The 25,417-nt window shown below is 40.2% G+C and overlaps 2 protein-coding genes across 2 annotated transcripts; one reads left to right on the forward strand and one right to left on the reverse strand.

Annotated features, from left to right (window-relative positions):
- The first annotated feature begins 614 nt into the window (after nucleotides 1-614).
- Nucleotides 615-5,458, forward strand: LOC127339817 (coatomer subunit beta-1-like). Its single transcript, XM_051365627.1, has 4 exons — nucleotides 615-2,663; nucleotides 3,638-4,153; nucleotides 4,452-4,537; nucleotides 5,254-5,458. Exons 1-4 carry the CDS (start codon nucleotides 615-617, stop codon nucleotides 5,456-5,458), a joined length of 2,856 nt encoding a protein of 951 aa, XP_051221587.1.
- A 3,157-nt stretch (nucleotides 5,459-8,615) lies between these two features.
- On the reverse strand, nucleotides 8,616-21,115 carry LOC127343407 (zinc finger protein BRUTUS). Its single transcript, XM_051369537.2, has 14 exons — nucleotides 20,696-21,115; nucleotides 19,511-19,720; nucleotides 16,282-16,476; nucleotides 15,906-16,198; nucleotides 14,851-15,076; nucleotides 14,592-14,760; nucleotides 13,261-14,490; nucleotides 12,442-12,613; nucleotides 12,139-12,360; nucleotides 11,400-11,537; nucleotides 10,242-10,476; nucleotides 10,098-10,157; nucleotides 9,173-9,244; nucleotides 8,616-9,085 (listed from the first exon to the last, which is right to left on the reverse strand). Exons 1-14 carry the CDS (start codon nucleotides 20,975-20,977, stop codon nucleotides 8,951-8,953), a joined length of 3,639 nt encoding a protein of 1,212 aa, XP_051225497.1. The 5' UTR covers nucleotides 20,978-21,115; the 3' UTR covers nucleotides 8,616-8,950.
- Nucleotides 21,116-25,417: the final 4,302 nt, after the last annotated feature.

Consider the following 25,417-nt stretch of genomic DNA (forward strand, 5'->3'; position numbering starts at 1 on the left):
CTTCTGGATCACCATATCCTTGAAAGGAGCCGCACCTTCAAAGATCACATCATTTCGATGATGCTAGAGACTCCATCATATAAGCACCATCGTCGTCCATAGGTCTCGATCGTCTCGACTAAAACATAGTTGGAGAGGGAGTAGTAAGAACGGCCAAGCCCCTTTGCAGCAAAATTAGTGGAGGGCAGATTGATAGAGTAGTGATTTCAGACTACTCACAATGGAAGTATCATAGCTAGTATCATGCACTACATGCATGCAAAAAGCTGATGTGGCACATCAATTAATGATGAAAGAGATGATAGTAGTATCATAGGTAGATACCGTATCATAGCACGTAGAACTAGGAAAATTAATGCCAAACAAATCTTGTACACACTTTTGTATTGAGATTCTACAAATCATTAAATACATGTAACATATGATACTACTACATGATACTACTACTATGCATTGTGAAGATAGTATCGTACAGTAGCATCATATGCATGATACTACTATATGATACTTTCCATTGTGACTAGTCTCAGGATGTAATTAGACTAATAAATAAATAATAACCATTTAATAACAGCTTAATGGTGAGATAAACGGGTAGGGGGGGGGGGGGTACCATGGGCGAGAAACCCTGCACCCTCCTTGTGCACTTCGACGAGGGCTCCCCCGACGTGGTAGAGAAGGTCATGGTCGACCTCCAGGGCAGCGACGTCGCTGCCAAGATCGCCGCCATGAAGCTCGCCATCATGCTCCTCCTCAACGGCACCACGCTCCCGGCCCTCTTACGCACGCTCACCCTCTACGTCCTCCCCCGCAGGGAGCCGATCTTTGAGAAGCTCTTCTTCCTCTACCTCGAGATCATCGACAAGCGGGACGCTGCCTCTGGCGAGGTCTGCCCGGATATCGTGCTCTTCGTGAAGTACTTCCGCTACAACCTGGAAAAGCGCAACGAGTACGTCCGCGCCATCACGCTGCGGCTGCTCTGCCGCTTCCGTGAGCCCGAGCTGCTCCACCCGCTTCTGCCTTGCATCATCGCCAACCTCGAGCACGAGCAGGGTTTTGTCCGCCGCCATGCTCTATCCGCAGTCTTAGCAGTATACCACCTGCCTCGCGGTCACATGCCCCTCCCATACGCCGACATGTGCAACCTCGTGCTGCGTGCTGTCGCGTTCGATCAGGATGCTGATGTCAGGAGGACCGCTTTCGTCTTCCTATGCGACTGCGCACAGGACCTCGCCGTCAGTTACCTGCTTGACAACGCCCCCCACGTCGCTAAGTGGCCTGACCCGCTCCAGATGGCTGCCCTCGACCTCATTTGCAACAAGGTATGCCGCTCTTTGGACCACTCTGGTGAGGGTGGGTACATGAAGATCATCTTCTCCATCCTGTCCAATTGCAGAACTGCTGCTGTCCAATACAAGTGCGCCGGCACACTCTTGTCCCTGTCCTCCCGGCCGATCTCTGTAGTCCAAGTCGCTGCCAAGACGTACTGCAAGCTGCTCACTTCCCAGAGTGATAACAACGTGAAGCTCGTTATCCTGGACCGCCTCAATGAGCTCTGCACCTCACACCGTCATGTGATGGTCAATTTTGTCATGGACGTGCTTCACTCACTCGCGATCCCCAATGTGGATATCAGAAGGAAGGTGCTCGATGTGGTGCTTGGTTTGCTCGCTGCACGAAATGTGCAGGAGGTGGTGCTATATCTCAAGAAGGAGGTTGTTAAGATGCAGGGAATTGAGATTGAGGAAGCCGGCGAGTACCATCAGATGCTGGTGCAGGCAATCCATGCCTGTGCTGTGGAGCACCCTCAAGTGGCCGGATCGGTGGTGCAGCTCCTTGTGGACTTCCTTGGTGAAAGTAACGGTGCCATAGCGTGTGATGTCGTTCTTTTTGTGCGTGAGATCATGGAGACCAACCCCATGCTGCGTGAGTCCATGATACAGAGGTTGTTTTCTGCATTCGGTCAGATCCAAGAATCCTTTGTCTGTTCACGTGCTCTCTGGATGCTTGCGGAGTACTCGTTTTCGGTATATGAGGTTGAGAGTGCCATATCTACCATAAAGCAGAGCATTGGAGATCTGTCATTCTACTCTGTATCTGACGAAAGGGAGTCGACCGATACATCGAAGCCAGCCCATCCAATGATGAATTCATGTACTGCGTGTTCTAAAAGATCTACCGTTCTTGCAGATGACGCCTATGCCACACATATTTTTGCCGCAAATGCTGCCATTTCTGCTCCAATTGCTCATGGGTTGCTGGCTTCCAAAAAGTATCTCAGATCTCTCGTGGTGTCAGGTGATTTTCACTTGGCTGCCGTTGTTGCATGTACACTTACCAAGCTTGTGCTGAGGCTGGAAGAGGTTCAGCCTTCTAAGGTTGAAGTAAATAAGGCATCTACAGAGTCCTTGTTGATCATGGTGTCCTTTCTGCAGCTGGGCCAGTCCTTTTGCGCTCGCCACCCTGTTGACCGGGACTGGTATAATAGGATTGTGATCTGTGTGAAGTTGCTTTGTAATTCTAGTGTTGATGTAAAGAAGGTTTGGTTGCTGTCATTCCGTCAGAGCTTTGCAGAGATGCTTGCTGAGAAGATGAAGATCAAGGCACCGATTTCCCATGCGCAACCTGATGACCCCATTGATTTCTACCACCTGAAGAGGAGGGTAAGAGAAAAATTACTTCTGGCTTCTCTTGTTTTGGTTTTCGTGGAATTCCTAAATCCTAAATCCATTTTTACTGCCTGATGTTAATATTGCTTACTAATTCACCAAATTTCAACTAAACTGTAGAATGATGAAAGATTTTGAAAGGAAGCATGCCTTGATACACAGTAACCAGTATAGTAGAACATTCTGGAGACATGTTGTATTCACCCAAATTAAAGTCCAATTAAATTTTTATTGAGTATAATGAATTGTTCAGGTGTATATTATATCATTCGGTGGAAGAACTAGAAACAGAATCGTCACCTGAGTTTACAGTTACTTATTTTCAAAAGCGCTTTGTTATGATGTACACAGTATTTCTGGTTTTTGAGATATGTTTAAACAAGTCTTGCTCATGTTCTTTATGGTGATTATGTTTAAACAAATATAGTGAAATGTCCACTGGTCATGGTCCTTTTCCTGATCTTCCTTTTCATTACAGGACCTCCTTTAGTTTTATATTGACCTTCTATTGTCATGGATAGTTAATGGCTCGACTAGAAGTTTTCTGTTGGAATAGTTGTTATGGTTGATAGGTTGAATCATTTGAAACTTTTAAGAATGTTTCAATTCTGTAGGTATTATATTAATAAACTTTTATATGATCATAGAAGAAAAATTCCCTGCTTGATGTTAAATCATAACAGGAGTGCATCCTTCAACAGGAGTTCATATATGTTGAGTATAAAGAGACATGGGCCGCATTGTCGGTATGTGGCATAAAGGTTGACCTTATCATTAAATATGGCAATACATGAACTGGAGACTTTTTTTACACTGTAATCAGAGGCATAACAAATCTATGTTAGTTATCTTGCTGTATTATCAGAGTGGTAACAAAGCCATAGGTTTCATCTCTACAAGAGTGTGACAATTTATTCTTCTGCAATTTTCCGTACAATATAAATTTCTTTTTGCATTTATTCGTGTAGGCATTGAACCAACGTGAGTTGGATGATGATTATCGAGATTATTTAAAATCTATAACTGTTGATGTTATGACGGGTGCAGATGATGCAAATAGACTGAAACGCCTTGTTCAGCTGACGGGGTTCAGTGATCCTGTCTATGCTGAAGCATATGTTATGGTTAATCAATACTATTACAATGCAGTAGTTGATGTTACAGTCATAAACCGAACAAACGAAGCACTTCAGAACTTGTGCTTGGAGTTTGTAACAGAGGGTAAAAATGTGATAATTACTGACCGCTCTGAGAACTACACCTTGGCTCCTCAGGAAAGCAAGCAAATTCAGGTTAACATCGAGATTACTACAGCGAACAGTGCAGTCATACTTGGTCATATCTTTTATGAAACTACTGATGGAAAGGAGCATTCAGAGGTCCTAAAAGTTATTTTAATTAACATCCTGGATTACATGTCGCCTGCTACATGCACTGATATTGCTTTTCGGAATATGTGGATAGAGTCTCTGTTTCAATATAAGGTACCATAGCTAGTTCTGTAATTTTTGAATTTGCAAGATTGCTGCTTTTATTTCATTGTATTGTACTCTACTGAACAGTGCATGTCTTTCTAGCATTTTCTATGGGTGGCCATAAATTAGCGAGTACTACTATCACATGTTATTTAAATAAATATGTTCTTCTTTATACAGCTACATTCTTGTCATACTAATATGAAGATGCTCTATATTTCACCAAATAATTTTCATGGCCATGCTCCTTTTTCGTGCAAATCTTATGTGTTGGTGTATACTACTGATATTCTTTCCTTTTCATCAGTTGAAGGTTAACACGGTGCTTCATGATGAGAGGGAATTCCTGAACCATATAATCAAGTCAACAAACATGACATGTCTAACACCACTGTAAGTCTGAAAGAGAAATGGCCTTTCACGTTGATCTACAGAGTACAATTTTTGGTGCTTTGATGCATTAATAATACATTTTTCTCAAAAATGCCTGTAGTCATACGCAAAAGCTTGATATATCTCTTATTAACACAACCATGAATTCGAATTTCACGATTTGTTACTAGTTAAATGTTTATGTATTCTAGATATATTAGATTAATGGCTTTTTACCAGAATTGTCCCTTTCAGCATTAAGGTACATTTAGGCTAAGGTAACTTACTGTTTCTTTCCAAGGTTTGCAGCCTAATATTCGGATGTAATATGAACTGAGCTTTATATCACACAAACTAGAAGTTATGTAGTAATTAAGGTCTTCATCTCACCAAACCAGAATTGCACACACAAGAGCTCAAAATGGCCCATCCTCTTTTTTAATCATTTTATACTTTACTATCCTTTCCAGCCATGCATATTCTATGACTGTCCAAACAGACATAGTGGAAACTTCATAATTTAATTTTGTATGGCAAAATATGACTTTTACTAAATCAGCGACAACTAGTATAGAAATGGAGGAGTAAGAATGGAAGCAAGCCAAGCCCAATTGCTAAGCTGCTATGACCAGAGTATGCTTGAATCTTGCGTTCCGCTGCTAGTTGAATTGCTAACGTTTGTACCATTTGTACTTCATATGCTAGCTTCTCTACTCATATCTTAACTGTGATTTCAGGTGGGCACTTGATGGAGACTGCGGACTTATAGCCGCCAATCTTTACGCCAAGAGTGTGTTTGGCGAAGATGTTCTGATGAACATCTGTGTTGAGAAGCAGGCCGATGGTGAACTCAGTGGCTGCATCAGTATTAAGGGCAATGTCGAAGGAATGGTGCTCAATTTAGGTGAAACTCTGTCACAAGTAATACGGCCACTCATATAAGCTACTACATGGTTTAATGATAAAACTAATTTTATCTGTTGTCTTCTTTTGTGGGGCAATGCTATACATCTGTTATTCATCTGCTAGGTAAGCACTAGAATCGGCGTCCGATCCTAATTATCCATTGGACTAGTTTTCTTCCGTCGGATTAGAAGCATGCAGTGCGTCTGGTCGTGGTGTCTCCTAATTAAGACTGTTCAGTTGTAACGTTGCCGCATATCACGTCTGATCTCCCTGAAATTTTTGTACTCTGCCGCTTCCTCTATGCTTCAATTCCATCACAAGAACCAGAAAAATAGCGCATCGTATGCATCGTCTTATTGGTACTGTAATTTGGAAGCAAATTTTGCGTACTGATTAAAGGAAGCATGTGCATAGGTACTAAGAAACATTCTTTTTTGTTAAGATGGGAACTATTTCTAGTTCCAAAATACCGTTATTCTATTAAGTGATAGTTGAAGCAATTATGTTGGTTTACGAAACTTTGTTCTCCAGAAGTTGAAGCATGTCAGGTGTAATGTGATACCCAAAACCTTGTATGGTAGCAAATAAATTATCCTTAGGGAGCACACTTATTCTGGTATCTGCCAAATATGTTGTAGCATATAAGCAATCATTCATTAAGTATTGCTGAAACAATAATGTGTACAAACTAAGAATCACATTAATGTATTCTTGAATTACTTGTCGAATGAAAATTCGGAAGCACATCTTTAGGTTTTAGGAAATACTTGTTGAATGCTAATTCGGAAGCATGTGTTCTAATAACGCACCTTCTGTCTTATCGAGTCCAATTCTTACTGGTTTGCTCCTTATTTCTTGCTATTAGATAATGGGCTCTAAGTTCTTGATGAATTTTTAACTTGCCAAGACTTCGGTTCTAATACAAGAGTTTTCCTCTGGACGAATTTGCTAATACAGTGTTCAGCTTGTTCACCTGAGGTTCATCTATCTCTTTAAAACATTCTTGCACATGAGGAGCTCCATCCAGGCCTCTTGATTTTTGGCCGTTGGATCAGATGATGTGGCACTCTCTCATTTAGATAAAAGTGTATGCGGCTTTGAAAATGGCAGTATGTTGAGTCTATGTGTTGAGTCAAGTTGTACTGGTTCAGTATATACTTTGGAATAATATGGCTTATATCTTGGCATGAGATAATGAAGATTGCGTTAGAGCTTCTTTGGCAAAAATAACTTCCATAAGCAAGGTCATGCTTTATATCTCTTTTTTTCCTGTCCGAAAGAAACAAATACCGACCCTCATATAAACCATATCATCTAGGCAGGCTGTCCCTTGGCTAATGTCTTATTTCCTTATCTTAAGGTTTAAAATGGAGCCTGTTATCGGAAATTCAATTCGGCTCCCGGGTGCGTATGCTCCCTCTACCAACAAAACATATTTTGATGTGTGGAAAAATTTTGACAAAAAATTGTACATGTACATCTCTATAATATATGTGTATGCGTCAAGTTTCACGAAAAAATAATATTTTTTGTGGCCTATGTAAAAAAAAAAAAAACTTATCATGTGAAAAGCATTGTTTTCAGCACTGAATTTTATCTTTTTTACACACATCACATGATAAGTTCATTTTTTATTAAACGGCTTTGTGAGCGTATAGCACGTGAAGATGTACTTGCGAATTATTTGTTTCAATTTTTTTGAAATTTAAAATATGTGTAAGATGCATTTCAAAATATAGAGAGCATATGCTCCCATGTTCCAAAACACCACTCCCGCCTGTTATGATCTAAGAATGCTAAAATCCGCTCCCTACCCTAAGCCCGGTTGATAAATTCTCCTCTCTTCATTACAGATATACCAGTCGGCTCAAGGTTACTACTAGTGGGCACTATCAGGTTGTTGCGGTACGCCCTATCGGGCATGCTTCCACTTCTCAATCCATTACGCATGTTGTCCCAAACCAAAAAGCTCATGGATACACCGCGTCAGCCACACCGTACAACAATGCTAGGCAGGTGGAACGGCGAAGCGCACATGTCGGTCTAGTAGTACTACCTCAGTTCAGGTTTAATCGAATGCATAAGCTACTTTTTCTACACTGCTCGTGTCGATTTAATCCGAAAGGAGGGAGTACATGATAAGTGGCCCAAAACAAAGAAATGTTCTCTCTCTTATGCCAAAAGTGCATATTACTTTTTTCCAAGAGTCTTGAAGTTTAACTAGATATATCAAAAATATAACAATATTGATTTGAGACTGTAGATATTGATATATGTTTCTACATATGTGATCGAACTCTACACCTTTGATTTCCAAAAAAAAAAAAGATATACTGCATTTTGACATAGAGGGAGTAAGATCAATCAAACCATATGTGCTAACCTTGCAGTTTGGTAGTACTCTCTCCATTCCCTCCATATCGATTTATTAGTTTTACCTGCAGCTCTAGGTGATCAATTTAACCAACTTAATATGTGACATAAATTACAAAATCGTACTACCTCCGTTTTCAAGCATTAAGGTGCCCTCGTACGTGTTTTTTGTTTGATAAAGAATTACTTCAAATAGGTAAAGGTTGTTTGTATGAAATTACTATCATTAAGAAGTGTTTTTCAATACGAATCCAACGATAGTAATTACATATAATATAATCAAGATTTTGTTGCTCAACTTTTATGATCAAATTTCGTTTTGAAATACGCGTGCGCCTTATTCCTTAAAACGGAGATAGTATATCACTAGAAACTTTAGATGTTACATTTTCTGATGGTATAACTTTTGTGTTATATAGTGATATTACATAGGTTAAATTGACAATCTAGGTACACGTGTAAGACTAATAAACCGATATGGAAAGAGTATTATCTTGTAGCGTTCGTGTGCGACTAAATCTGAATTCAGAAAGTCTATTTAAAATGAGGAGATTTAGAGGTGTATTGACGTATAAATTTGTTTGGATGCCACAAGAGCCTGATTTTACTATGGGTACAGGCTGGACCGTATCTTAGCAAGGATGCGATGAAAGGAAACGTTTTCTTTTTTTAGATTGAAAGGAACGTTCTTGGGGTATCGGCTTTCACCCATCCAAGCGACCAAAATAGGAAATAGTTTGAAAGAGAAGGCTGCAAGTAATAACATTTCAAGGAGAAATTCAATCAACCATTTCAAGTACGTATGTGAGGAACACAAGAATGATGCGTAAAAATGGTCGTTTGAACGAGTGGAACCACCCATCCAATAGAAGGATTATGTAATCGCGTCGGCATTTGTGTGTACTGTATAGTGTGTATGTATACTTTGACGTGGACACTGAGGCTTTGGGGCAGGATGTACCTGACAGGATGAAGTTCAGTCCGGTGTCCATTTTTACAACTAGTAGCACTACGCCTAGTAAATTGCACGCTATGCTTGACAAAAATGACTGGCTATGGGATGAAAAAATATACTCCAGTAGCTATGCTACACAAGCTTCTGTAAGACTATTTACAGAGATACAAACTAAACAAAAGAAAGAATATTCCCCTCTACTAGTTTGGCATAGAACAATCTGCCGTATCAGTTTTAATGACTCTGGTATTGTAAGAACCACAGGAGCCGCATTTGTGGTACAGCCAATGAAATTGAGATCTCCCTTTTCTTTCACAGTCATTACAAAGAATATCCTGGAGGAATAGTGCAACAAAATATAAATACCACATCTGTGCAGCGGATAAAAATAATGAAACCCAAGAATAGAAGAGCTTAAATACCTGGCACCTATCACGGTATTCCTCTGGAAGCTCTTCAGCAGCCAACAGCGCATCAAGCATGCCAAAGTACACCTGCACATAGACAAATGGAGAAAGATATCAGTTCCGTAAGAATCATAAAGTTGCTTTAAAGTTTAAGACAATCAGCTCACAAGCAACAGCCATTATAGTGTTGATGTTGTAAGTTATGCCAGTAGTTTGTTTACCTCTACAGCATGTAGTCTACACCAGATTAAGTTAAGGGAATAACTAAAACAATTGAAAACCATTAAGATTTCCACACTATTCTGAGATTATTATGGTAATAATCAGATACTTATTGGACAAAATGGTGTTACGGAAGCTAATCGATCGGCAGCTATACCTCAAACAAGCTAAAAGCTGGTGGGTTTTGGTTGGCTTCTCACTTAATGGCAATAAAATATAACACTTCCTCTTTCCTTTCTCAGAAAATACTGAAATTTATCTACGTAGAAGAAAACGTTCATGAACTGGGGAGGAATCATTCATCACTCAGCGTGGCTCGAGCAAAAAGATCTGAGTGTGTATTTTGGCATCTTGGGAACAATTTTAAACAACAAGAGCACAGGTGAAGTCACCCTCAGGCGTCAGGATTAGAGGTATCTCTAGAAAAACATCATAAAATACAACAGAAGAGATAGAACATTTTTATTGGGTTGCCCTCGAATGGATGTACATGCTTCCAGTTTTGAACTAACGGAAAAAAGTTACGGAGTACAGTTTTTGCTTTCATTTCATGGAAAGTTGTATCAGCTTGGTCGAATGCCCTTCAGATGAAGGACAAAAAAAGAGAAAAAATCGTTCACTAAGAATGTGAAAACAAATTATGGGACTCAAGATGAAGATACACTCATTCACGTAAACTGAAAAATATCTGTAACTCCATAAAAATGATGTAGCTTACCGCCATATCTCCCAAGGATTTGCAGCAGATAGGACAAGTGTAGTGACTACATGTGTATGCCTGGGATTGAAAATTGTCAGAAGCATGTTTGACACCAGAGGATATATAAAAAAATTGCATGATTATGTTAGCAGATGCTAGTACCTGAAAGCAAGCTGAATGCATGAAGTGGCCACACGGAAGAGCTCTAACCGCCGCGCTTGATGTAAATAGAAAGTCACAGCAGATTGGACAGTTTGTCTCTAGCCCTTTCTCCCGACATTTGTGTTCTGTTAGTTTCATTCCAAGGCAGCAATTGCACTTCATGCAATGGAAGAAATCAACACCAAGACCTTTCCCAAGACGACACAGATTACAAAACGGACAATGGTACACAGTCCTGTAAAATATCCCAGCATCAGCAGAGACTATTGCTTACCATAAAAACATATAATACCCAGATTTCAATCTCCAGTATGTTGCCTATGGTACAGCATGTGCACTTGGCAAACCAACAGGATCTAATTTGCATTATTGCATTTGGACAACTAAGCACAGCATTGGCAAAATTAACCCAGGGTGACATCCAAATATTTAAGAATCCAGCAACGTGTTGTTTCTTCTTAAGGGTCTGCTGATGCCTTTTTCATGATGAAGCCAACTAATATATACCGAGCATAATTATTGGAAACCAATAGCTAGGATAAACAATAACATGGTGAAGGTAGATTCTAAGAGAGATAAAAAAAATTCGTTATCTGGAAAACTTAAGAGAAGTAATCAAATCCCTCAAACGTGTTTCTCAAAACAATATGAAGTTTCAGCTTCAATTCAAAAGGTAGTACATTCAACAGACTATTTTGTTTACCAAAGATTGGCTATTTTTCAATTTTATTTTTCTCTGACAATTTCATAGGTGAACAGAACAGGTTTGCACTATATATATTCCCTGGCGAAAATATCTTACGGAACTGTTGGCAGCAGTACTGGTTGTGCCTGCTCTCTATTAGATGTACAGATATTCCTCAGTTTTTTGCATGATCTCTATTGTTACTGACTACAGGTACATACGAGCTTAGTATGTTTCAGATATAAATAATGTCAATGACAAACTTTGATGCAATCCAATCTGAATTTGAGTTCGGATTCGGATGTGGGTGTCCTACATGTCACGAAAATACATAGAAACTAACACCAAAACAATATATTGGTCTATAAACAAGAGTAAAAACGCATGTCAGTTGTTGAATGCCACAAAGAATCTTATCCCAGTGCCAATTTCATACCAGAGAATGATCTTTAAATAATGTTGGTGAATGTTACCTTTCGTCATCGAAAAATTTGCAGATATTACAGTAATACTTTGCCATGGATAGCCCATTGCAAGATGGAGTTTGGCAATTTGGACCGACAGGTTGAACCTTCAGACAAACCATGCACATCATCTCCTGTGTTGCTTTCCTACAGGTAGCAAGTAACATTGGTACATTTACGTTTTGATATGATTGAAATGGTCTGGAGAAAAGAATGTACACTAGTAAAGTTACTTTTTCTTCCTGAGAATACAAGAATTTATATTCATTAATTTACATTCTATATATTACTGCTAGGTGAAGCGCCGCAGGAGCATGCTGAACGGTCATAGAAATGAATAGAAAGGTCAAGGAACAGAAAGATTTCAGCTCAGATCGAATTCATACTTATTTGTTCACATTAATAATGCAACCACATATGTACAAGCAAAGCCAACTATATGTATTAAGTATGCAAGAAAAGGGATAAATAAGATATCAAATCAGAAATGTAAATGGAAAAACTACTCATAAAAATGTGAGAAATTTATATTTTTCATGAAGAAAGAAACTGCAAGTTTCTCTCAGTTTTCTATGTATTTTCGTTATTCTTTACTAGATGCTGATTAGCAGATGAAATTGGGCTTACAGAAAAAGGATCAATGCACTCTAGCATGAGTGCATGACCAGACAGTAGCGCAGTATTAAGTACCCTTCAGTAGTAACAACATGAAAACCAGTCAAGTGTTTTTGCAGAATACAGAATTTACCTTTCCATTGTATGGTCGCTAACTTTATCATGGCAGAATCTGCACGTGAACAGCTTGTTACAGCAAGCGGCAACAAGCTTACAATTCCTTTTGTAGTGCTCACAACCAAATATTTGCTTCTCCTGGTCGCGGTATGAAGAAACACATCCAGGTATACCAGCCCCTCCACTGCACTCTTCTAATCTTTGATCTGGTAGCTTTTGCTGAGCAGCTATCCAGCGGCTGGGATGCACATGTATCAATATATGTTTTCCCTAAAATAATTCTTAACAAATAGTTTACTGAAATATGAAGACGACAAACCTAGTCATGAGATTTTGGATTAGATAGGCCTTTCGCCTTGGATCAAGTGTAGGGTCTCTTGAAACCTTTCGCACCTCTGCCTCAAGTTCACTCTGGTTCATTCGAAAGATGTCCTTCCAACCAGGCTTGAACGTCGGGTCATTCTGGTCAAGCTTGTCTTGCGAATGAGTATCTGTAAATAGAAATGGCAAATAATAGTTGTCAAACCACAAAATGGATAAGAAAAGGAACCAGTCATAGAACTACTTCCAGACTAAGCAAGCATTAGATACAAAAATATCTCAAACACACATCAGAATTCTCGCCATTTTGTATTAGAAGAACACCGAGACCCCAAAAGGCACCAAACTTACAAGATAGCAAACCAAAACCAAAGCAACTTTAACAAACCAAACAAACAGAACTAAATTAAGCAATGTTTATGAATTCATTGTAGCATAATTCTGCAGCAGTAAGACCCACTTCCGTAACTTTAACTCATGGCCTGTTTGTTCTCTATGAAACACCCAAGATATGCTCTTTGATAAATCTTCATAGCTTGCACATTCCAAATTATTATTAGCAGTTGATAGGTCTTCTTGTTTCTTTACAAAAAAATTAGCCCAACATTGCACCTACAATTCACTGGACCAAGGTAGGGCCCTCAAAAGTTGATGATTACTAGTTTGCTTGTCTCCAATATGTTAAGCCATATACAGCACAATGTGTAACATTTATAATTTATTCTGACAGACATGGTATTAATAAATGGGGCACATTACAAGTTGAAAACATTGCTAGAGATAGAGGGCAATGCCATAAGAAACCAACTCCACAAACCTTCTGGAACAGAGGATGTCTCTGCCGAAGAATCAGACGGAACTCCCTTCCACCACTCATTCAGCCACTCGCCAAACATCGTATTCTTGGTTGCTTGCTTCCATGTATCCAGCATCTTGTTCTGTTCCTCTTGATTAAGTGCTGATGTAACCCAAGGTAACATTGATTGGAGGACCTCAGCACCTGTTGTACCAATTATGCGACCTACAAGCTTATCTTGTTCCTCCACAGAAAAATGTTTGTCAAACAATGGCCACAGCTCAAGTTCTTCTCTGTGGACATGATTAGACAACGCGGCCCGGATAGACTTGCACATTCCTTGAAGCTTTGTAGCAAGCTCATTGTACTTTCTAGTCAAATCTATCCCACTAGATGATTTCAAATAGTTTTCCTTTGATTCTTCAGTATCAGGCTGGTTCAAACTCTCATGTAGCAGTGAAAGCTCACAGAGAACATTAGATATATCTTCAAATAATTGCTCTTCCTGCTTGTGATCAAGAGTGTACGAGTGGCTCACATTGTGCAGTGGCTCTTTTGATTCTAAAGCAGGAAACACAATCTCATCCTCAGCATTGCTGTGTGCTCTGTAAAGACCCCATAATAAACGAAATCTTCCAATGAATTGGCGAAGGCAAGACTCATCACCATCAATAAGCTTTCCAGATTCAACATCTAAATACTCCAAATCCTTGCGAATCGCCTTGTGGAATTTGAATATGGTGTCGATTGGCCTTGAAATGCCATCAGAACAAGACAATGAGGTGTCTGTATCCCATGAAAAAAGGCTCGAATACAATGAAGGTGCAGACGAATTGTATGATAAAGAGAGATAGGAATTTGCAGAAGCCAGTGAACCAATACCAAGGTTATTGGTTTCTACTCTCAACCCAGGAATGCAACAAGGTTTTTTGCTACATGGGCGTGCTTCAGTGTCAGCAATTTGAGAACAGCAATTGCCATTAGTACCAAGAACAGATTCAGCATCATTTCCTCGCTTGCCTGGCCTAGAGCCATTTTCATCTTCCAAACGCAGAGCAACATCTGCACTGCTACGTGAAGCACATGGACAAAATGATTGACATTTTTTCAGCTCATCCACATCGTCCAACAGGCATCTTGCTGCCCCCGTTGTTAAGCATATATATTCTCCAGAATTGGATTTGTCCTCTGAGCGAGATTTGCATGCCCAACCAGAGAAAAGTGTGACCAGTGCGGTTTCAGATGATGGTGCTGTTTCATGAGAATCTTTTAGCAAATTCCCGAAAAAAGCTTCAAAGCTAAGTTTAATGCATAAAGACAACAGCACAAAATAACCAGAGTAAAGAGATGACCTGCCAAGCGCATATTCTGAAGAAAAGAAGATGCCTCCTCATCGCTCAGTTTTGATACCAACCATGGTAAAACACGTTCCAATAGCTTCAACGGCATGACACACAGACTTTTGTATAGAAGTTCCCTTTGCTTCTCAGGAGAGAAAAGAACCCTAGCTTGGGGAAGCACCTAGGTAATTAAACCAAATATGAAACTTCATCTTGCAAAACAATAGTTCCATTGATCAAGCAAAATCAGTACTAAGTAGTTAGTACTCACCTTGGTTTCTTCATTACAGAAGTGTTTCTCAATTGCCTCCATTATCTGATCAGCATGTGAACACAACTCGGAGTAAAATTCTGCTGCAGTTGATTTTGCTCCTGCCATTTGAATTTGCTGAATTAAGCGTCTAAAATTGTTAAATCGCCGTTCTTCTTCAGCATGCTCCAGCACGAAGGACAATTCGCTATTGACTGCAGGAAATACAACCTGATCCTCGGCGATACTGTGGATAATAAGAAAAATGCAAGGGGTGAAATTAAAGAAGGTATGTGGTCTACTTTTCCAGTGAAAACTGTCAAAAATGAGCCAGGCAAAGCCATGTTGTAATCCTAATACATGATGGGTATATGACTAGCATGCCACCAGTACATGCACACAACAAATTCTTATAGGTACATTAAAACCATAATACATATGTCCAGACTCTTCTCAGATTTAAGTGTTCCTAAATTTGAGAGGAATTAGCACATTTGGTAGTGTTTGTCATCTCATGTTACTAGGATGAAGAAAAAAAATCATGGGAGTATGACAACTGCATTTATTTGATAATGACGAACTCACGGCATAAGTTTGTACCAAATCATGCAATGATAAACATCGTATTTAGGTGTTCTTTAGATATCTTGAAGAGTGGAACCATATGCTAACTATGAATCAGTTTGCTATTGCTGTATTGTTCTGCAAAATACTGGGATCTGGTTATTTAAGATAAGTCATAATTCCTACCAAGTATAGAAAATTATCTACTTTACAAACTTGCAGTCCTTCAAAGAAGCTAACAGATAATTAATATAAACTTGCAACCTAGATGTCACCAGTCCATACAATGTCAAACAGTGCATAAGCCACCAAACTGTCCATGCAACAAGCCCAGGATATGTAGGTACACAAGGAATGTGAATACATATAGGTTAAGCATTGAAAAACATATGCTATACTAGATGCCAACTTGCATAAAAAGCAATATTAAAATTAGTGGATTGTATGTACCACAGTTGCACAATGGGATCTTACAAAAATATGTGAATACGTGAAGCTTCAACGATACATACCTGTGGAAGATGCACACATCTGCAATAAACTGCAGCCTCACATTGAAGGCTGATATATCAGCAAAATCTCCAGACTGCTGCATACTTCTTGTCTCCTCTGCTATATCATTCATTTCTTTACGGATAGCATTATGCCAATACAAGATCTCATCAATGGGATACCTGTCAACCTGACCATCAGCTTGATCAACAACGGAGGCATCCTTGCAGCTATGACTTCTTTCAAAATTATCACTGACGATACTCTGCGCCACTTCTCTTGTTGCTTTCCCTTCGATCCAAGTAAACACAACCTTCACAAATTGTAAAACTCAAATTTAAAAGGACAGCAAGCAAGTTATTGCCTGAAATTATAAAGAGTCGCAGATGTGAAGACCTGCTGAAGAAGTTTCTCTTCAGGTACTATTTTACATAAGCAGTTACGAATATCTTCATGTTCATCAGATGAAACAGAAGCTGTAAGCCATGGAAGGAACTCCGCCAGCATGTTTACAGGAATGCTGCATAAGAACTGCCACACTAAATCAGCCTGTTCTTCATACGAAAATTTCTTGGTAAGCAACGGGAAGACCTACAAAATTCAAATGATCAGACACGAACAGGTATGAAATATGATCAGCCACACTAACACTATCTATTTTGAGTAAATACATCTGATATGATCTTAGAATGCAGAGAGCGCAATAGATACATGACCATGCAAAACACATAATGCGACAAAAAATCTAACACACTTTCTAAACTCCCAGAGATAGGTTCTGCTTCATGCACGTTAATATTGCAACCCACTTCTCTGTCTGCGCTACTCACCAAACTAAAGTGAAAGCTTCTCATTGATAATGAGAGGCCTCTTTAGAGTACAGCAGCAATGGATACAAGAACCAAATACTGTTTACTAATTGGAGGCTACGTCATTGCACGATATCATCAAATTAGAGTAAGTTGCACTTTCCGCCTGGTAGATGATACTTTTGTCACTTTGCACCAGGTCCGGCACATAATATTGCATTGCACCAGGTATTGTACGAAGACATGTTTGAAAGGGCCTGTTTTGATTACTACCAAAGCTAACCCTACCAAAATATTGGTCAGCCCACGAGATTTGGCAACCGTTTCGATCGCTACCAAATAATTGGCTCGCCGAACCCACCTGCCGCGTGCAAGCGCTTTTTTTGCCAACTTGCAGGCGAGTCGAAGGCGCTGCAAAACTCCGCCAAAAAATTGGCAAGCAGAGTTGCCCTCGTTTCCATGGTGGGTCCCATGTACTTTGCCTTTTTTTCAATTGCTACTCAGTTTTGGCAGGGCGAGTATATGTGGGCCATGTACCTTCTATTTTGATACTCACTAGCTTTGTCTTGTAATTAGCAAACGTGTGCACTAGGTATTCCAGGTACTCGACGAGCGTGTATCATCTTGGGTCTCGTTGGCATCAGCATGTCCAACCCCAACTCAATAAACCAAACAGTTGGTAGTACTCTACTTCCTTTTATTAATTGACAGGTTGATGTTTAGCGAGAGAAGAAGAATCAACAAGTGTATGTCATGGAGATTGGCGAGCTGGATGCTCAAACAGTTGGAGAAAGAGAACGACACATACATAACGTGGATCATATAAATATTTATGCATGTTTAATTGTTTATACCTCCTCTGCAATTAGAGTTTCAGTGACCAACTATTCTAATAGTTTATACAGATATTAGACAAATTACATGAACATGGAACTCTGTATGCCAAATGTATGTGACTATATACATCTTTTTCCTTTTTTTAGAAGACTTACTATATACATCTATTTAAGCGTTAGTAACTTAGCATATACATCTAGAGTGCAAAAGAAAAGGAGAAAGTTAGATGCATGTCCACCTAGAAAGCACAGAGAAGGGGAAGCTTGATAGATGTATATATGTACTCTCTAGTGCAAATCAAAGAATGGAGAAAAAATCTAAACAGAGGCATGGCAATAAAAAATCTAGAATCATACTACTCCTAACTTTCTCGCAAAAGAATCACAACTCCTAACCAAGAACTATTCGGGAAAATCGGTTAATAAAAAGGCATATATGTGACCATGCAAGACCAATAAGTAATTAATGACATGCATAACGATGTTATTCAATTTACAAGTACTACCTCCCTTCCATTTTGATTGACTCTGATTTAGTAAAAAGTTGTACTAAATCAGAGTCAATAAAAAGGAACGGAGGGAGTATGTATTAGGGTCAGAATTAAAATGTCCGTGAGAGTTCAGAGCTGCCGCCAAAATAATACTCCGGTACTCCCTCCATCCCACGAAGGTTGTCTGAGATTTGTCAAAATTTGGATGTATCTAGATACTATTTAGTGTCTAGATACATCCAAAGTTTGACAAATCTCAGACAACCTTCATGGGACGGAGGGAGTATGCTTAATCGAGATCTTTATGTATTGCCTAAGATTTACTAATCAGATGCTTCCCCTCACATCAAATTAGAAAAACTAAAAACCGCTCATTAATCGGAGAGATGAAAATGTTGTGTCGCTTTGTGAATAACTCAGGCCATATATATACAGCAAGATTTCATATCACAAGGTGAGGAATATTCATGTAATGAATCAAGAGTTGTAATAGGAAAAAAAAACAATTCGTGCATGTCAAAGGGAAATGTGTAAAGCATATCAGATAAAAATGTACAGGTATTACCTATTTGCACATCTTATGAATCAATAATATTGTCTAAGATGTATATAAAGTATTGACTAAGATACGTATGCAGCAAGTGCAGGTGCACAGGTTTATGACTAGTTTATTCAAGAGGATTCATATATAAGGTAAATACTTCTAAAATGCAGAAGAAGAGTACACAGTCTAAAATGCCTGCATGACAGTGAGAACTGTTGCGACCGTTTAACCAGAATAAAAAAACTGGTACCATGCCAACCCTTAGTAATGACAAACAATGACAATAGAGTAGCAACTAGAAGACCACAGCTGTCTCACTACCATTGGTTCTATGTTTCCACCTATGACCTACCATTACTAACAATAAGAGTATAACGGGAAAGTATATCATATAATTGCTCAAAATACTTGAAGTATAAGTTTGCCAGGTTGTCGTTAGCACCCTAGTAAAGGAGATTGTGAGCATTCAAATGAATGATGTCAGAATCGTGATTCCGAATCGGATCGGAACCTCTACGGTAGGATCGCAAACCGTAGAATCTTAACTTTTAGAAACGTAAAATCTTAGATTCTACCTAGCAGGTTCGTTGAATCGTTCCACTCAATTTAGGTCGTAAAGTCGTAGAATCGTATAGTAGAATCATGATTCTGACAACTATAGTGTAACAAGGGCAAGACAGTTGGACAACCTAGTAATAAGATGTTTTCGCTAAGGATTTCTCAACACAACTACAACAAGAGAATGCCTTAATCAAACTACTAATAAGAGCATGGGTAAGAAATTTTCACAGTGAGATTGTCATCGAAATACAATTGTTCTAGAAATTAAAATTAGTTCAAACATAAGAGACTGAGCAACATACTGTTTTCCTTATCTTGAGAGATATGAACTGATTAATATGAGAAGAGGCCATTTAAAAGGTGAAGATGGTAACTGGTACCAACCTGCTCTTCTTCCTTGGACATATGCTGGGTGAGGCATGTTTGTATGGCTCCTGTACAGGATGCAAGTTCCCTCAGAAGGGCATCATCATTTTGTATATCGAGTTGTAATAAAGCAAGCAGCTGGGAAAAGAGGTCATGTTCCCCTTTATGCTCTAGAGAATAGGTCCCTGCAACATTCTTGACTCGAATATCAAGTGCTGGAAAGATAACCTGTGATTGCCAAAACAATACGTATGAGCGTGTTTTTAACATAAAACTATTGGACGGAGAACTCGAAACTAATTTGCATAACTACTACATAGAAAGATAGCATTAAAAAGATAGACCGTCAAGACAGCTTTGAACAAGCAACAACCACGGTTCTTCCAATAGTCGAGCAAATAAAACAAGTTCACAACAGTGCTAACAGTTGCGTGCTTGAACACGGAGCTTCTATATTGGCGGAAATAGAAGATCGAGGTGCATTTGCTTGCCAGTTAGACTCGGCTACTAAAACAGGCGCTAGTGAAAGTTCGCTCTCATTCTGCAGGGCAACTATCAGATTTAAATAATATTTTGAGAAAGTTTCTGGCCTCCAATTGCCCCTGACTAACAGTTTGAAAATTAAGGCAGCTCTACCCGACTCAATCCAATATGTGAAAAGTTGCTGTGTGCTCCAATCAAAGTGACAAAGCATCACTACAGAAGAACGACAGAAGGACTCACATGATGATGTCAATATCAAAATTCCCAATATGGTTTCAATTGAACAGAGAGGCTATTGTATCACGGCCTACACAATTCGGGCAGTATCTCCTTACGTCAACATCAGAGGCCAGAAGGGCAAAAAAGTGCGACCAATTGCTCATATGAGCAAGGCAGATTCAGCCGAACAATGTAATACCGTGCACTGTTGCATAGAAAAGCTAGCCCGTGAGAAGATTCTACAGCACCATGGTATGGAGTCCACCGGATTCAGATCCTAACAGTGCTGGAACGATTCCATCCCCATCCCGCGCGCCCAGTTCCTCCAAACCCGAGGGGAACAATTCCGCAACCCTAAAACCCAACGAAATTCGCGCGCGCCCGCGGCGCAGCCATCCCCCCAATACCCGAATCCGCGACAGCTAAACGAAGGAGAAGAGAAAAACTAGGGAGGGAAACGAAATGGGGCTCGGATGAAACGGAGGGCGGTGGCAGCCGTACCGCGTCCTCGGCGTCGCAGTGGTGCTTGTAGATGTTGACGAAGGAGCGGCAGCGGTCGGCGAGCGCGCCCACGTCGCCGGCGCGCTCCGTGGCGAGGCGCACGGCGGCGCCGTGCAGCCCCTCGAGCTCGGCGCGGATCGCCTTGTGGAAGTAGAGGAATATGAGCATCGGCGCCTCGGCGGCCGACCCCGGGGCCGCCTCCGCCGTCGCCGGCGGGGGCGGCGACCGCGGCATCACCGCGGCGAGCGTCCCCTCGCCCGCCATGGGCGTGGGCGTGGCCATCCGCTGCCTCCGGTGAGGCCCAGCGACTCCGCCACGGCACTGCGCGCTCGCGCGCGCCTAGGGTGTTGGTGTTGGCTTGGCTTCGCAGGGCTTGGCCTCGTCTCGTCTCGTCTCAGCCTGTGGAGAGGGAAGAGGAATGGATTTGGCGTCGCGTTGGCTTTTTCAGGGTCTCTTTCGCTCGCCGGGGCCGAAATATTTTCTTCTTTTCCCTCTTCTTGTCCTCTATCTATCTGCTTAGTTTTCTGCCGAGGAGAAGACTAGGCTGTCGTCTCTTCTAATTCATTGTTTTCGAGTATTCCAGTGTTTGGTTTAGGTCATCTCATCTCGTCTCAGATAACAGAAAAATACAAACAAAAACTCCCCACTAATTTACGGTCATATTCAAGCAGGAAAAAACCAGACCGGCAGAAATTGAATTAACCCGCTTGGATGTGACTAGTACTTATGGATTGCCCTTTGTCCTGTTGGTTGACACCTGAAAACACAGATCATGGCATGTGAGGTTGATTAAGTATGGAGTAAACTTCTGAGATGACACAATGCAAACTAAATCCAAAGTAATTTGTGGGTTCAAGCAGCAAAGAACCAGAAGAGCAGAAATTGAATGAACTCGTTATAATTGGACTAGTAGGAGAAATGGCTTATGGGATTGATCAAGTATGAACTATACCTATAAAAGCTTTAATGGGGAAATAATTGTATGTTGATCAAGAACATGAATTATGTTATTAAACGACAATTTGCTTCACATGAGGTCTCAATAAACTCCATTTATCAAAGTATAAGGCACTCATACAAATACCAAGATTGGCCTTGCAAAAGACTTATTCTACGTCATCTACCACTAACCTATTGTCGGTACTCGGGAATAAATCCACAAGATGAATCAACATGGGGCCAAAGACAAAATTATGGTGTGACAAGATAACACATGGTTTTATGTGCGCTAATGATGTCAAGTCGAACATGGGATTATCATTCGTGAAACATTGTTTAGATTCAACACTTTTACAAGTCATGGCGTGTGACACTGCTTGATATAGCTTTGAGGTAAGATCACGGGTCTCCACTCTAGAGAACAACCAGCAACGCTAGCCCGCGATGGGTCACAACCTGTATTGAACTAGTCCTACTCAAATCCATGTGACAAAGGGGTAGCCGACTCACCGCCTCTACCTGTTGAGGTCCTACTACCGGTGGCGCCGCCGAGAAGGACCACTACCCAACCCTCATCGATGCCGCTAGGCCAGCCCACCGGCCGCAAGTCAGGGTCACACCTAAAGGGTGTGTGATCCTAGATCCTTCGCTACATAATACTATCATAGATCAATTAGACGCCTCGTACTCGCACATCTACACTAGAGACACAACCATGAGTGCCACCCATAATGACCTCGCCATCTCCCTTGCAAGATTGTTGATCTTTGTGTCATCTCCCCTACATGAATACCATAGGATGAGAGGTCTCCCCGCCACATTCGCCGATGGTCGCGTTGGCTTTCCTAATGTGTTTCACATATGGTAATGAGGTGGGAGGTTGGAGGTGCGGCTAGGGTTTGGCTCTCCGAGACCGCCCTCTAGGTGATGAACATGAGTGAAGACACTCCTTGTCGTACCATGGTTGTGTGGTGAAATAAATAGATGGTATGTACTCTCAGTGGAGCTTTACATTGAAATATTGGTATAGCTTGCTTTACAATGTGTAATTAGATTTACCAGTTAAAAAATAATTGAAGGTTGAATAAGTATTCTCTTTTCTTTAAAAAAGACATTATTGTTGTAAAAAAACATAAACTTTGGCCAGTCTCACATGATATATGATAATGCTAATGTATGTTTCAGGTATGGCCAGTTTCACATGGTATATGTGGTTCATAATGCTAACGTATGTTGGAGGTAGATTGTCGAACGGTAAAGGTTTCTTCCAAAGAAAGTTAAACTCCATAAAAACATGTATTTCCTGTATATGCATTAGCTTCAAGAAATTAGCATAGTAACTATTGACTAAAGTTGAGAAAAGTAGTGACAATGAAATTGCTTATTTTGGTATAGGCTTATAGCACATTGCTTGTTGTTGTATCACATAACATGGTCATGCTTGACATGGAATATATACCCATGTTTATGGATAATATTTAGTTGAACGCCTTATGCATATTCGGTTGACAAACGATAATGATATTTCTGTTTGGAGCCTTACCAATTCGGGTACCTTTACTATCAAATCTTTGTATCTTGACTTATTAGATGATAATACGAAGTACCTTCGTAAATATATTTGGAAAATAAAAGTACCTTTAAAGATCAAGATCTTTATGTGGTTTCTCCACCAAAACATTATTCTAACCAAAGATAATCTTGCCAAAATAAATTGGCAAGGTTGCAAAAATATGTCTTATGTGATAAAGATGAATCTATTCAACACATGTTTATTGAATGCCCTTTAGCGAAGATTGTATGGTGCATCCCTTATATGACATTTATTTTGCCCCCTGCAGCTAATATCACTAATCTCTTTGGCAATTGGTTAAGCGGCATTGTAAGAGATTAGTGCAGATTCAGGTGGGAGTTTGTGCAATTGTTTGGACTATCTGAAATGTTCGTAATGAAGTTTCCTTTAACAAACCAAAACCTCAACCTTTCTTGCAGATAACCCCTATGGCTATTCATTGGATCCGTACGTGGTCATATCTCCTACCCGAGGAACAGTGGAATGCCATGGAGTCTAGATGCAACCAAGATAACACATGGTTTTATGTGCGCTATGTTGTCAAGTCGAACCGAGTAAGTCGGACATGGGATTATCATCCGTGAAACTTAGTTAGAGTCAACACTTTCACAAGTCATGACATGTGATACTACTTGATATAGCTTTGAGGTAAGATCATGGGTCTCCTCTCTAAAGAACAACTACCAACGCTGGCTGGCGATGGGTCACAACATGTATTTAAGTAATCCTACACAAATCCATGTGACTAAGGAGTAGCCGACTTGCCGCCGCTACCCGCTCCAGGCCTACTACCAATAGTGCCGCTGAGAAGGACCACTACCCAATCCTCATTGATGCCTCTAGGTTAGCCCACCGGCTGCTAGTCGGGGTCACACCTAAAGGGTGTGTGATCCTAGATCCTTCGCTATGGAATGATGTCATTAATTGATTAGATGCTTCGCAGTCGCACCTCTACAGTAGAGACACAACCATGAGCGCCACCCTAATGACCTCGCCTCCCTTGCAAGATTGTTGATCTTTGTGCCATCTCCCCTACGTGAATACCATAGGGATGATAGGTCTCCCCACCGCATTCGCCGATGGGCGTGCTGGCTTTCCTAATGTGTTTCTCATATGGTAATGAGGTGGGAGGCTAGAGATGCGGCTAGGGTTTGGCTCTCCCAGGACGCCCTCTAGGTGATGAACACGAGTCAAGACACTTGATGTCCTACCATAGTTGTGCAGAGGAATAAATAGATGGTATGTACTCTCAATGGAGCTTTACATTGAAATGTTGGTATAGCTTGATTTACAATGTGCAGTTCGGTTTATCAGTACTAAAATACTTCAGGGTTGAATAAGTATTCACTTTGAATTAAAACAACATTATTCTTGTAAAAAAAATATCATAAAAGCTGGCCAATCTCACATTATATATGGGGTGGATTACGCTAACGTGTGTTTCATGTACAGATGTCAAACTGTAAAAGGTTTCTTAAAAAGGGATGTGAACAACACCAAAGCCCACATTTTCCGAATATGCATTAGCTTCAAGAAATGAACATAAGTATTGATTAAAGTTGGAGAAAACTAGAGAAAATGAAAGTGGTTATTTTTGTTATAGCTCATTTTTGTTGTATCACATAATATGGTCATGTTTGACCTGGAAAATATCGCTATGTTTTATGGACAACTTTTATAAAAGACATTGATACAAAATATTATTTTGCAAATTTTGCTGCCATAGAAACAACACTCTTTTCATAGAAACAACACTATCTTTGTAGAAAGATATAATTTAGAAAACTATATATGTTAGAGTCTGACCTATGGTTATTTCATTTGGTGTATCAGGTCACATGTTGCCCTCTTTTGCGTGTAGGATTGAAAAAATTTTGTCTTCCGGAAAAAAAAAATCCTTACAAAAGGTACAAGAACATAGTATAGCTTCTCGTCATTTCGTTTTATCGTGGATATGTATCCCTTAATCATGGAAACAAAGGAAAACGTTCAAGAAACACCTTGTAAGACTCCAAATGATGCACACGTGGAAAATCTCTCCCTCCCTCTTTGCGCACCACATAATGAAGTATGGATTACGAACATGAAAAACGATTAAATCATCACATGTGCAGGCCTATCGATGAATGTATTGCCCACCTGTATAAGAATTTTTTTTTCTCTTGGTTGACGGTTGATAGTGTTGACACACAGGTTAGCTGAGAGTAGAA

Source organism: Lolium perenne, chromosome 3, assembly GCF_019359855.2.
Source record: "Lolium perenne isolate Kyuss_39 chromosome 3, Kyuss_2.0, whole genome shotgun sequence".
NCBI lineage: Eukaryota > Viridiplantae > Streptophyta > Magnoliopsida > Poales > Poaceae > Lolium > Lolium perenne.

Coding starts and splice junctions, on each gene's coding strand:
- LOC127339817 (XM_051365627.1), top strand. CDS start 615: ATGGGCGAGAAACCCTGCACCCTCCTTGTGCACTTCGACGAGGGCTCC. Junction 2,664..3,637: donor TCTACCACCTGAAGAGGAGG/GTAAGAGAAAAA, acceptor TTATTCGTGTAG/GCATTGAACCAACGTGAGTT. Junction 4,154..4,451: donor AGTCTCTGTTTCAATATAAG/GTACCATAGCTA, acceptor CCTTTTCATCAG/TTGAAGGTTAACACGGTGCT.
- LOC127343407 (XM_051369537.2), bottom strand. CDS start 20,977: ATGGCCACGCCCACGCCCATGGCGGGCGAGGGGACGCTCGCCGCGGTG. Junction 14,491..14,591: donor TCAGAATATGCGCTTGGCAG/GTCATCTCTTTA, acceptor CTCATGAAACAG/CACCATCATCTGAAACCGCA. Junction 9,086..9,172: donor AATACCGTGATAGGTGCCAG/GTATTTAAGCTC, acceptor CTATTCCTCCAG/GATATTCTTTGTAATGACTG.